The sequence below is a fragment of the Vigna umbellata genome, chromosome 5, assembly GCF_029865625.1.
Source record: "Vigna umbellata cultivar VRB3 chromosome 5, Vumbellata_1.0, whole genome shotgun sequence".
Taxonomy (NCBI): domain Eukaryota; kingdom Viridiplantae; phylum Streptophyta; class Magnoliopsida; order Fabales; family Fabaceae; genus Vigna; species Vigna umbellata.
In genome coordinates this window covers 4363904-4377138 of record NC_142169.1, presented here as the reverse complement: position 1 = coordinate 4377138, position 13235 = coordinate 4363904, and the positions used below count along the sequence as shown (strand labels likewise).

The following is a 13235-nucleotide window of genomic DNA, read 5'->3' as shown; positions in this document are numbered from 1 at the left end:
AATCAAGACATTTTATATAAGTAAAAGTAACTTATTATGATGCGTATTCTGACATCATAATTACATATAACATAGAAAATACATTTTTTCTTTGACAGAAAACTTGTTATAGTAAATTTGATTTATTATGTTAGGTTGTAGTGCACTTGTTACAGTAAATTCAACTTATTATGATATACATTGATAGTATGACTAATATTGAAATATTTCCAACTTACTATTGTAACACCTGTTAATGTTTGCTGAAAATTTAAAATCCAATACCATTGCAGAAAATTTGAAGTAAAACAACCTTAATTTCTTTAACACCATGATAAAAACTTATTCCATAAACTTCCAAATATTCATTCAAAATCATTACATTAAAATAACATAAAATTTTCATAAAAAAAAACTATAAAAAATCCCAAGCACTCTCTACTAATCAGTTGGAACATTTATAAGAAAATATGCTCTCGTATAACAACACAGGTTATACGATTGAAAATACAAGAAAACATTATGGGAGGGAGAGGTAAATAGTATTTTTGAAACTTTTCACAAACGACGTCGGATAGTTTTTCAAAAGATTAATAGGCAAAGAATAAGTTTAGACGATAGTCTTTTAAAAAGAGTTTTAGGAAAATGTTTGAAGAAGCAAAACAAAACATTGATTTTATACTAGTTCACTCAACCTGAGCTACGTTTAATAATTCTTAAGGGGTTCCACTAATCTTTAAAAAGATTATACGAGTTTTACCTCTCTAGATTTACAATAAGTATTCTCACCATTCATAGTTCACATTGTCAACACAACTAGTCCGAGTTTAACCACTCCTGATTTACAAATATTCTAACCACTTTTGTTCCAACCCTAGGCAAGTCTTCATTGTTTAACTCAATTGAGCTAAATACCAAGTATTTTAATTCTTTTCAAAATTTATAAATAAACAGTGTTATGAGTGAAGGTACAAATTGACAACTCTCAAGAGAATATAAACAATACAAAGAATTCTAAGATTTGTTAAGGTTTTTCTCTTTTAGAAAAAAAAATATTCAACTTAAGACGATACATAAGTACAATAAACTTATTTAAACATTCACGAATTCACTATATTATATTTTTTATCTTCAACCTGTTTTCACGGACTAGTTAAACTTATATTAAAGTAAAATATGTTTAAATTAACTTGATTTGTCACCATAATGGATAGGTAAAAAATTGACAAAAAAAATTTGTTTTCAAATTAATTAATTTAGTTTGAAAATGTGATTTGATAATATCAACTCAACTTAAGTTCACAAAATTAAAACAATGTTACGGATTGAAATAATAATTAGGCAGTTCATATATTTATAGAATAACTTATGTTCATATGAAAGCCATTAACTCAATAAGAAATTCATTGTATAAAAAGAAAAAGATAAATTTATATATTTTTAATTTAGTTTTTGATAAAAGAAATTGTTATATTGATAATTTAGAAGACCAGTGTTTATGGTTAATAAGGTCGTTAATTTATTCTTTTACCTTTAATTCATTAACAACGTCATTGTTTCTCTTTCTATTTATTTATTGGAAAATGATACTTGAACAACCATTTTTGACAACATTTAGACACGCGCACACGTGTCAAAATCTGAGTGGTCCAGTTGGAAAAATTAAATGAAAATGGACCACTCAGATTTTGACACGTGTGCGCGTGTCTAAATGTTGTCAAAAATGGTTGTTCAAGTGTCATTTTCCTTATTTATTTATTTTGTATATATCAACTCATTCTTCAATCATCTTTTCATCTCTAATTCATCAATCAATTCTTCCTTTTTTTCCCTAATTTTCTCCATTTCAACGGAAAACTTATTTTTTAAAACCAACGAATTCGAAAAAATTTGAAAAGAAGATGATCAAGAAGTTGATGGATGAGTTAGAGACATAAAACCTACCTTAATCATGTTGTCATTTCTAACTCATTAATCAATTTCTATTCCTAATTTCCTTCACTTTTGTCATTCAACTCACTTTTCAAAACTGAAAAATTAAAAAAAAATGAAAAGAGAAAGAACAATGAGTTGATTGTTTGAGACGAAAAAATGAACATAATTGTCTTTTTGTCTCTAACTAATCAATCATTTCTTTTATTTTTTTTTAATTTTTTCTATTTCACCGGACTCATTTTTCGAAACAAACCAATTGGAGGAAATTGATAAGAGAGAAAAAAAAGCATGATGAAGTTAATTGATAAGTTAGAAACAAAAAAAATTCCTTGGTTCTCTTCTTAATTTCCTTTATTTTATTGGTCAACTTATTTTTCAAATGACAAATTAAAAAAAATTGGAGAGAAGAAATAGAAAATTGACATGAGTTAGAAATAAAGAAACAAATCTAAGTTTTTTCACCTCCATATGATCCATAGATTTCTTCATTCTCTTCCTAATTTCTCCCATGGTCAACTCACTATTGGAAACTAGAGTGAATCTTCCTGCACCTCCCTCACCTCATCCTGCACCCCCAAAATTACGTATATACCCTTCAATTAATTAAAAAAGTCAAAACCTTCATTTAAAGTCAAAACTGTAATTATTAAATTTTCTAACTCCCAACCACATTCCCTTTTTTATAAATCCAGCTGGTGCGTGCACTGTTCATTCATGATAATTTTTACTGTAGCAAGTGAAATTTGGAGTTACAGCAGCAGGAGGAGGAGGAAGAAGACTGCGCCGGCGAAGGTACGCAACCGCAAAAAGACTCCGCCGCACTTCGAAGTGCGTTTTTAAATTTGGGTGACGCACTTTGAAGTGCGTTGTGTTTTATTTTTTTTTTTTTCATGTTTTGTTTAATTTTTTCTTGTTTTTATGCAAATTTTTTATTTAATCTTTTGTAATTATACAATGGTGGGGTGGGGTGGTGGTCTAGGTTTTTGGGAGATTTATTTATGTGAGCGTGAGGTAGAGGAAGACAGTGAGGTAGTGAGGTGTGGGTAGCATTGGTTTAGGGTTTAGGCCGCGCCGCACTTCGAAGTGCGCAATTTGTAGCCGCCGCACTTCGAAGTGCGTTTAGGAATTTGTATCCGCCGCAAGTGCGGTTGTGGTTTTTTTAGTGAAATTCTAATTTTTTTTAATTATTATTTTTATTTTAAAAAAAATTAAAAAAATGATATAAAATTAAATATACGAGAATAAGGGAGTCACACGTAAATGCTTTATATTTCTATATTATTTTAATACCTAGTATAAAAAAAATCTTTTTAACTAGTATAAAAAACCCATTTTAAATTAATATGTACTGATTCACATTAGTATTTACTAGTATTAATATATTACATTAGTAGTAAATACTACGTAATCATTTTAAATTAGTATATACTAGTATTAAAAAATTATTTTACATTAATATCTTCTAGATATAATATAAATAAAAAACACTTCAATAAAAAAACATAACAAAAATCATAACAAAAAAAAATATAAAGAATAAAAAAAAAATATAATAAAACCCTAAACAATTCAATTCAAACGCCACTCGTATTTGCCGCAGATCGAACTGCGGCATATCCCACCGAACCGCACTTCCAATTCCGGCTACCATCTCCGGCGAACCGCACCTCGAACTGCGGCTGTAATCCGCGCCGCACATCCAACTGCGGCTCTAATCCGCGCCGCACATCCAACTGCGGCGCACCTCCTGCGACGCGCACTTCCAACTGCGGCGTCCACGTCCAGCGACCAACGAACTCCAGCGACCTCCGATCCCTCCAGCGACCTCCAGATCACGACCCACAACCCCAATCACTACCCAAACCCAACCAAGCACAAAACACAAACAAACCAAACAGACAAACACAACCCAACCAAGCACAAAACAACACAGAGAAATATATTACATACTAACCTAGACGCCAGCCACGAACCCGAGCAGAGCAGAGCCACGAACCCGAGCACAGCAGCGGAGCGGATGGCAGAGACACAAAGACACAGACAGACGAGAGGACGGAGAGAAAAAGAGGGAGGAAGGAGGAGTGTAGATCTAGGGTTTGTGAAATGCGGCAGAGTGAATTGCGGCAGGGGAGGGGAGGGGAAGAAGATGACTGCTTTTCAAATTTTATAATCTTTTTAATTAAATTTTTTTCTCTCTCTCTCCTCTCTCCTCGTTGACTGGTAAAAGGGCACTTTTGGAATTAGATTTTTTTTTTGGAGGTGCAGGATGAGGGTGGTGAGGTGCAGGGAGAACGCCTCTGGAAACTAACATATTAGAGAAAATTGAAGAGAGAGTAAGAATTTGATTTATGGACCGAAGACAAAATCAGACTAATAATATATAATAAAAAAAATTTGAGTAGAGTTTCAATTAAAAATAAAATTAACTAAAGTTTTTCATTACTAGATCCCACAACATCTTTGCACCGTTGTAGTTCTTCCACGACTCTTTGACAATCATTATCGCCATATTCAAGAGCTCCTCAAACAGCTTTGGCAATATCTCATTCACAGGCTCTTCAAGTGCAGTCTTGAGCTTCTCTAGAAGTTCAGTCGAAGTAGTCAATGAAGTAGTCAATGACTCTGTAACCTTCTCTATAACAATATCAAACACCTTGGATGCCACAGAACTTAACAACTTAAACACAAGTTGAAAGATAAACTCAAAGCATGCCTTGATACACTCTGAAAATATCTGGAAAATTCCAAGTGTGCCTTCGCTAGATCCTTTTAGACTTTGAAGTAACAACCCAAAAATGAAAGCAATTGTATTGAAAATCAAACACGTTAAAAGACTCCATAACGTTACCACAACAAATGTAACTGTTTGTAGAAGAAGAACCAACATTAGAACAAAAGGAACTCAGTATAGAAGGCTCAAACAAAGATCGATGTGCAATTATATATCACAAAATTGAAAGTGACTTTGAAGGTTTCAAATTTCTTTAGTAATTTATTTAGCTAAGTAAACTCTCGAAGCTCATTGGTTAGAGTAGTTTCAACGAACAAGCTACGAGACTAGTTCTTGCTTTCCCATACATTTATCTTATTAGAAACTTGCAAGGAAACACTTAAATTTATAGTATAAAATAAGAAGCATTGTATGACATCTTGTTCGTCACTTAAGAAAGTTGTGATGCTTTGAAGCCATTTGCTTACATATGTACATTACTGACGAAAATGTTTTGTTATTGGAAATATTAATCAAATTATTGGAAATATGACCAATGCAAAACAATCAAGGAATCTCAGTATTAAATAATTTCGTAGTAGTTGGCTTCTAGAGCGGGTAGGTTTCGTGTGGTGTTCATGTACTTAACATGAGATTGAAAAATTATAAATTAAAAGATGAATTTTGAATGAAATTTTTATAAGTTGAAATGAAAATTGGATAAGACCTGTTGTTTTCGATTAAAAACTTGTAAGTCAGTTAGGTATTCATTTCATATATGTATCTAGAGTCAACAATTACTTTCTTTTTGAAATTTTGAAAAATATATTTAGATAAATTTATCTAAAATATGGTAAAAAAATGAAATATTGTCAAAAAATTTAAACTATTTTATATATTACGTTTTTTCAAAAGTTAATTTTAATTTATAGTTAAACTATTTTACCTTAAAAAATATTTCATTTCTCTAAATAAGACCTAGTTAATTGCATTTCTCTAAAAAATTAATTTATAGTTAATTGGATTGATTCTTGTTGTCATTCACATAATGCCATATTCCAAACAATTTTTGGGCGTCATAGACATTTTGCTAAGTTAGGGTTAAAATCAAGATCTTCAATTGTTACCAATATATCATCATCTCTTTTGCATTAAAGTCCTCGTATTTTCCATCTCACACTTCATTGCCACTATCAAAGACTTAGCAAATATCATCATCATCTTCTTCATCGTTGTAATCATGTCAAACATGTATGCAAAGAGAACACCATGACCTCAAACATATGTGAGTGGCGGAAAATAACAGCAGAAGCACAGAAGAAAAGATTTTGAGTCATTCTCTGATAGCTTTGAAAATTTTAGAACCAAAAAGTCTCTAATTTTTTTAAATCCGTGTGGACCTATAACTGATTAAAGTAATATTTGTACTGCCTCAATACATTTTTCTTAAACAAAATCTCAAAATCCATGTATGTGTAAGATGAAATCAATGATCCATGGATTTCTCAAAATTGGTGTTGGACCGCATGGTATACTCTGCAACAAGTTGTGCAAAAGAGGAGGACTTGTTCTCCAGCAAAGTTGTTGGGGTGTCATACTCCTCAATAAGTCCTGCAATAATGTCTAACCACATCAGACAACAAAAACCATAATGAATATCAAAGTTCTATGAAAAATGACATCATTTCCTGACCTTGACTAAGAAGCAGAACCATGTCACTGTCAATAACAGAAGTTATTCTATGTGCAATGGTAATGACTGTAGAGTTAGAGAAATGTTGCCTAAGAGTCTGCTGAATCAAATTATCTGTAGCTGTATCTACTGACGCAGTGGCTTCATCAAGCACCAAAACCTTGCTTTTCTTCAGAAGCACCCTGCCAAGGCATACCAACTGCCTCTGACCCATACTCCAATTTTCACCATTCTCTGTGACTACAACATCAACTTCCATATCAGAAATAACTTCAAAATTTCTTCCTAAATACTTATATCAGTAGAAAATAAGTATTTATGGAAAACTTAGTCTGATCAAGGTTCAAAGACAAACCTGTGGAGTCCAGCTTCCCTTCTTTCTTTCTAACTTCATCTCCAAGTTGGCACTTATCTAGGGCCTATTCAAAGGAATGTAAATCAATGAATGAACGCAATACAAATTTGAATAACAAGTGGAACTATAATCTTTTGGAGATAACTTAGTGTGTCTATATCTGTTCATAAATATAAATCAACCCACCTCCCAAATTTGTTCATCAGTGTACTCTTCCAGAGGGTCTAGATTATTTCTCACAGTTCCTTCAAACATTGTTGGATCCTGAGGAATAATGCTTAGTTTAGACCTCAAATCATGAAGTCCAATTGAAGAGATGTTGATGTTGTCAATCATGATCTGACCACAGGTAGGCTCAACAATTCTGAAAAGTGTTTGAATAAGGGTGGATTTACCACTTCCTGTTCTCCCAACAATGCCAGTTTTTAATCCTCCACCAAACTTACACGTTATTCCACGCAACACAAGTGGAAGATGTGGAGCATAACGAACCTGCATCATGTGCAGCACATCATTGCCAACATAGGAAATATATCATGTACAAGTGATGCTATTGCTCTGAAATATGTTGCCACAAGTTTTCAGTATCATAAATTAACCAGTGATCATTCAGGAAAAGAAAACCTTAGCATGAGTTTTATAAATCAATTGACAGAAAAATGAAAGAAAACAATAGTACAAAACTATAAACATACAAATAGTAGCTGAAACTACCTGCAAATCTTGTATATCAACCTCGCCATATGATGGCCAAGTAGGGTTGGGTCGATCTTCTTCTACAACAAGGGGAGGCTCACTAGGAATACACGTATATTGAAGCATTCTTTCTACTGATATAATTTTGTTCTCTATGTAGCACAAATTCCACATCACCCAAGCTTGTATCGTGTTCAAATTAAGTCCATATGTGACAACTAAACCAGCAATGCCTTCAACGAAAGTTGTAAGAAAGGGAAATAATTATGTTCAATTCCATATTAGATTTTGACTTGTAACAGTACAAGATTGGAGTTTACACACCTGGATCTATGATTCCCGGTGGAATAGATATTAAGACTAACAAGGAAAAGGCAAAGGTGATTGCAGACAGCATATCTAAGCGGAAGCGCAACCATTCTATGGCACCACTAACACTGAACTTTGGCCGAGTATACCCATCAGTGAGTTTCATATTTGTCTCTCTAAATCTTGATTGCTGGTCATAGCTTCTGATGGTTGAAGTACCAGAAATTGTCTCAGCCAAGTGTTGAATGACTGGGGCTTTGCAGACTCCAATTAAACGTGATAGTTCTCGAGCTGATGGTACATAGTATTGCTGCAGAATTATAAGTTTAGCCATGATGGTATCATACAAAATTGAATAATGAAATCAATTTTTCAAAATACATTTGGTACATATTCTGTGTGTGAAGACATTATTTGTCACCTTATTACCAAAGAACACGATCCAATCAGTACCTGATACCATATGCCGACTGCTATTACAGGTATAAAGACAATGAAAACCTGCCATGCAACCTGAGACATCACTGTTATAATTCCCAGAAGCTGGATCACAGAGAAGGCAAGTGAGGCCATTTGATAAGGAATGACTGTATCCACTGCACTTTGGTCAGTTGAAGCCTAAAAGAGAAGAAACATGAAAGAGAAGTGACAAAGTATTCTATAATCTATAGTTCTTCAAAAACAACAAACAAACTAAGGAAAAACACAACAATAATCTCTAAAACACACAAGGACAAAACTTCAAAGAATGTAAACATACTCTGCTAAGTACTCGACCACTTGGAGTGGAATCAAAAAATGACATTGGAGCACGGAAAATGCAGAAGTGCATTTTATTGAAGAGTATAGTAGCTGTCTTATAACCTGTTGTGACTAGAAGCATTGCTCTGACAAGGACACAGAAAGAACTTCCAATGGCAAAACCAACATAGACTCCTATAAGAGTCATTTCTTCAACACGTGGTTGCACATGTGTTGAGATGGGAGTGGCCCAAGCCATCCAATAATTACTTCCTATTTGAAGAGCTTGAAAAAGAATCTGAGCCAACAATATGAAAGGTACCATAGCTCCACCATATGCGGTTGTGATATAGTTCCAATAGACTGAAAACCCAACTTTACCTTTCTCCCTTTCTTCTTCTTGAACAAGCTGACCTTGTGGTTCACTTTTGTTGTGTGTTTCCTCATTTTGCACATCTTTGCTTGCTTTTTTTTCTTTAAAATCATGTGTGCCAGAGACATTTTCTTCTTGTTTTAAGCTACTTATTTCATTAGATGTTGTCACTCCATCCAATGAATCTAGAGTGGATAGAGCTTTTTTGTGCGCACCAACAAGTTCCATAAAATCACTTCCACTTTTAAGCAGATCAGTATACTTTCCAGATTGAGTAATTCTCCCATCTTTCATGACCTAACAACAAAAAGATAACATGATGGAATTAAAAACAAAAAAAATCTCTTTTTACATTATTGACAATAAAATTACCTCAAATGCTCACCAATATAAGGTCAGCGGCAGGTAAGAACTCCACTTGATGAGTGACATAAACCACTGTTTTTGAACATAAATGACCCAGCAAGCATTCCTGTCGTACACAAAAAAATGCACTCACTGGAAATTAATAATTCTAGCTTCGTGCTTTGGGAAGAACTGCACTTAAAAAGAGTTAAACCAAGGACTATTTGCATTTCATAGTGTGCAAGCAAAATGTCATAGCTCAATTATATTAATTGCACATAATAACAAATGATGAAACCATGATACCTTAAACAGGTGAGAGCCTGTGTGAGCATCCACAGCACTAAAAGGATCATCAAATATATATATATCAGCATCTTGGTACAGAGCACGTGCAATTTGAATTCTTTGTTTCTGTCCACCACTCAAATTTATTCCACGTTCTCCTATAATTGTCTGATCACCAAAAGAAAAAATCTCCAGGTCCTTCTTCAGGGAACAAGCTTCAAGTACCTTCTCATACCTTTCCCTATCCATGTGTTTACCAAACAAAATATTATGCTCTATGGTGCCGCTTTGTATCCATGGAGACTGAGCAACATAAGCCTTTGTTCCGCAAACCATAAGATTGCCTGATATCTTAGGTACTTCTCCCAATACGCAAGAAAGTAAACTAGATTTTCCTGATCCAATAGCACCACAAACAGCAACCCTCATCCCAAAAAAAACTTTAAAGTTTATATTTTTCAATGTCGGGTTAGGGGAAGATAAATCCCAAGAGAAGTTTCCATCAATTACTTCAATTGCTGTATTAGAACTTCCCTGAGGAAGCTTCTCCACAACATCACACGGCAAGTCATCAAGCCGAAGGAATGATGAAATCCTATCAAGAGAAACTTTAGTTTGTGCTATCATAGAAATTGTATCAGGAAGGCTAAAAATGACTTCTTGAAGAATCCGGAATGTTGCAAGTGCAGATAACATCTTCCCTGCTTCAAGGGGTATCCCTAAAAACATACAAGTGCCGAAAGTAACGACAGATATAAATGTGGGTGCACCCCAAAACACAAATGTGGTCATGGCTGAGGTATAAACAAAGCTTTTTAACCAGCCTTCCTCGGTTTTCCTGAGCTCAGTTATTTTTGATAGAAACTTCATTTCCCAACCTTGTAGTTTGAGGATCCTCATGTTCCTCAAAATCTCGGATGTGGCCTTCATTCTAATATCTTTTGACTCCATTAACTTATTTTGAAACTTCTCTTGCAATGACCCCAAGGGAACATTTGCCAACATAACAACAATGGTTGTAACGAGAGTAGCAAAGGAAGCAATGCCAAGGCTTTTATACAAAATCAACAAGGCCAATGAGACTTGCAGCGCCACCATCCACAAATCATGCATGTACCAACTGAAGACACCAATTCTTTCAGCATCAACAGTCATGAGATTGATTATTTCCCCAGATGTCTGGCCCTGCTTTGATTGACAAGAAAGTGTGAGAACCTTATTGTAGATCATCGCAACAAGCAGTGCTCGAATTCGAAGTCCAATCTGCTGAAACCTAAAATATAATTGCCTTTTAGAGAGGCACTCCACAATTTTTGCAAAGAAAAAGGCAGAAACCAAAATATAACCCTGGTTTTGTCGTTGTCCATCAAGGTACTGAACAAAATCATCAATAAGGTAAGGACCAACATAAGAAGCCACGGTGCCTAACAATGCAAGAAAAGCTGTGAACAGAATTTCCTTCCAAGCTGACATTACTAAACTCTTCGCCAGCTTAAACGTGGTGAGACTGTTAATAGCATTTGCACCATAATCAGCCTCAAGTTTATCTCTGAAACTAGGAAAAGCACCAGCCACACTGTTTCTGATGTCTAGCTGAGGAACATCCTCAAGGTCCAAGGTCTTCTTGTAGCCAGCAGCCACAAGAGAACCCACCCAAGAGAAAGTGAGAATGCTAAAAACTCCAGCATGTGAGTAAGGAGTAACATTGTCCGCATCCTGGGTCTCTTTTGCATCATCATTCAAAAGAGGCTCCTCAATACCGTTGACATGACCATTTTTTTTCACAAAGTACCCGACGTAACCAAACAAAAAGCCCGCACAGTTGGACACAACATCATAAACCAATGACTGAGTTGGTGTCTCGGTCACATTAACAATATCCACCACGAAAGAATAACAAGAAAAAACTAGATACAAGGTGCACCAAACTCTGAAGATGAATGAAAACCTGAACCTTATTTCACCAGAACCAAAAAAGAAGTACCCTTTGTGCAAGGAAAGGGAAACAACACCCCAAGCAAGTGTTTTGAGAGACAAATCCAAAAGGGTCATAGATTTTTGTTCTGACCACCCACTTGCATACCAGTAGAAGTAATTGAGGAAACAGAGAACGAAACTGAAAGCTGAAACACCAAGGGAACAAAACACGGTCGTTTTGAAGAGGGTCTCACTCTCGTTGAATTGCTCTTCCTCGATAGAGCCTTCTTCTCTGGTTCCTGGAGTGAATGTCATTTTGTTCCAAAGCCATGACAGCAAAGCTGATAGCAACAAGAGACCGTGGAGGGAGGCAGATAAGACGTTAAGAAAAACGGGTTTGAGGAGAAGAGGATGCATGAGGAAATGAACAACGTTGTAGTTCATGCAGTCACGATGTACAATGAAAATGGAAAAAAATTGCAAAACACAAAATGGAGTGAATATGAAATTGAAAAAGTAGAAAGTTTATGCAGAGAAGTGAAGTAAAAAAAGAACACTGAGAGATAGAGAAAGGGAGAGAGACAGAGAAAAAGAGTCAAAGGTGAGACGAGAATCCTTGGAAGCAGGAGAACAATGAAGAGAAGGAAGAAAGAACAGTATATGTAGAACTAACAGATTCTGTTACACTGTTTCACTCCAGATGATGGTAGTTTCTAAGATATATGTTTTCTTATTAATTAAAATTATAAAATCATAGTTATAATAAAAAGAGAAAGATTTATTATTAACATGTGAAATATAAATAATTTTAATCAACGAATAACAACTTGTCAAAAAATAATTTCATCCTCTCTTTCTATATAAATTAAAATAAATGTTTCAGAAACTATTTATTAAAAGAGTTTTCTAATTTATTATTCTTAATCTACTTTTTTAGTTAAATTTTAATATTTTAAAAGTAATTATCAATTCTCTGTATATAGATTAGAATATTGAGCACAATGATATAACCTAACATAATGTGATATTCCACAATTTTGTAAGCTTTTACTTTATAATCTTATTTAATTTGCTATGAATATTATGTATACTTTATAATGTTATTTAATTTTTTTTTATTATGTATACTTAGGAAATTTCTATTTGTTCATATTTATTTTTAAAATTTATCTTTTAAGTAATTTTTTTTTTGAAAAAATATTAAAAGAACTATTTCATAAATTTTACCGTTTCTTTAAATGTAATTATTTTTTGTCAATTTGATCATATTTTTAACTTAACTATTTGTAAAATTATCTACAAAATAAATAAAAATAATTTAGAATAAAATTATAAAAATTTTATATTTGATTTCATAATTAAAATAATTTTTTATTATTTTTTATTATCATTAAAAAGAAATAATTTTTATCATAATTATTAAATAAAGAATATAAAAAAATAATTATATGTAGCTAATAATTTTTTATTATAGGTGTAACATCTCAAATACAGTATTGAAACATAAAGGAAACATCACATAGTCAATAAGATAAATCAATTAACGGATTTGAAAAGAAGTATAATGTCATTTCTATAGTCATCCAAAAGTAACCATTCAACTAACTTTATATACAAAAAGTACAAATATCAAAACTATGTACATGAATGGTGTCTCAAAAACCACCAAGGAAAGGATAAATACTAAGGAAGATAAAATATTATATCCACTACACATCAGAACCCTCATCGCTTAGCGCTTGTTCAACCGTCACATCATCAGGCTCTGCTCACACCCACCAAATGATCATCGCCTAAAAGGATAGCACATAGAACAAACAACCAATAAACATACAAAAAGGGTAAGCTAGTTGTAAAACAATTATACATAATAAGGCAAATTCAACATACAATT

The 13235-nt window shown here is 33.5% G+C and overlaps 1 protein-coding gene across 1 annotated transcript; it reads right to left on the bottom strand.

The window, feature by feature from the left end:
• Window positions 1-5937: 5937 nt before the first annotated feature.
• LOC124829472 (ABC transporter C family member 3-like) lies at window positions 5938-11785 on the bottom strand. The gene is made up of 10 exons (XM_047302991.2): window positions 9443-11785; window positions 9177-9263; window positions 8438-9088; window positions 8131-8295; window positions 7693-7987; window positions 7387-7601; window positions 6859-7164; window positions 6673-6736; window positions 6318-6557; window positions 5938-6235 (listed from the first exon to the last, which is right to left on the bottom strand). The coding sequence occupies exons 1-10, from the start codon at window positions 11783-11785 to the stop codon at window positions 6111-6113; spliced, it is 4491 nt and encodes a 1496-aa protein (XP_047158947.1). The 3' UTR covers window positions 5938-6110.
• Window positions 11786-13235: the final 1450 nt, after the last annotated feature.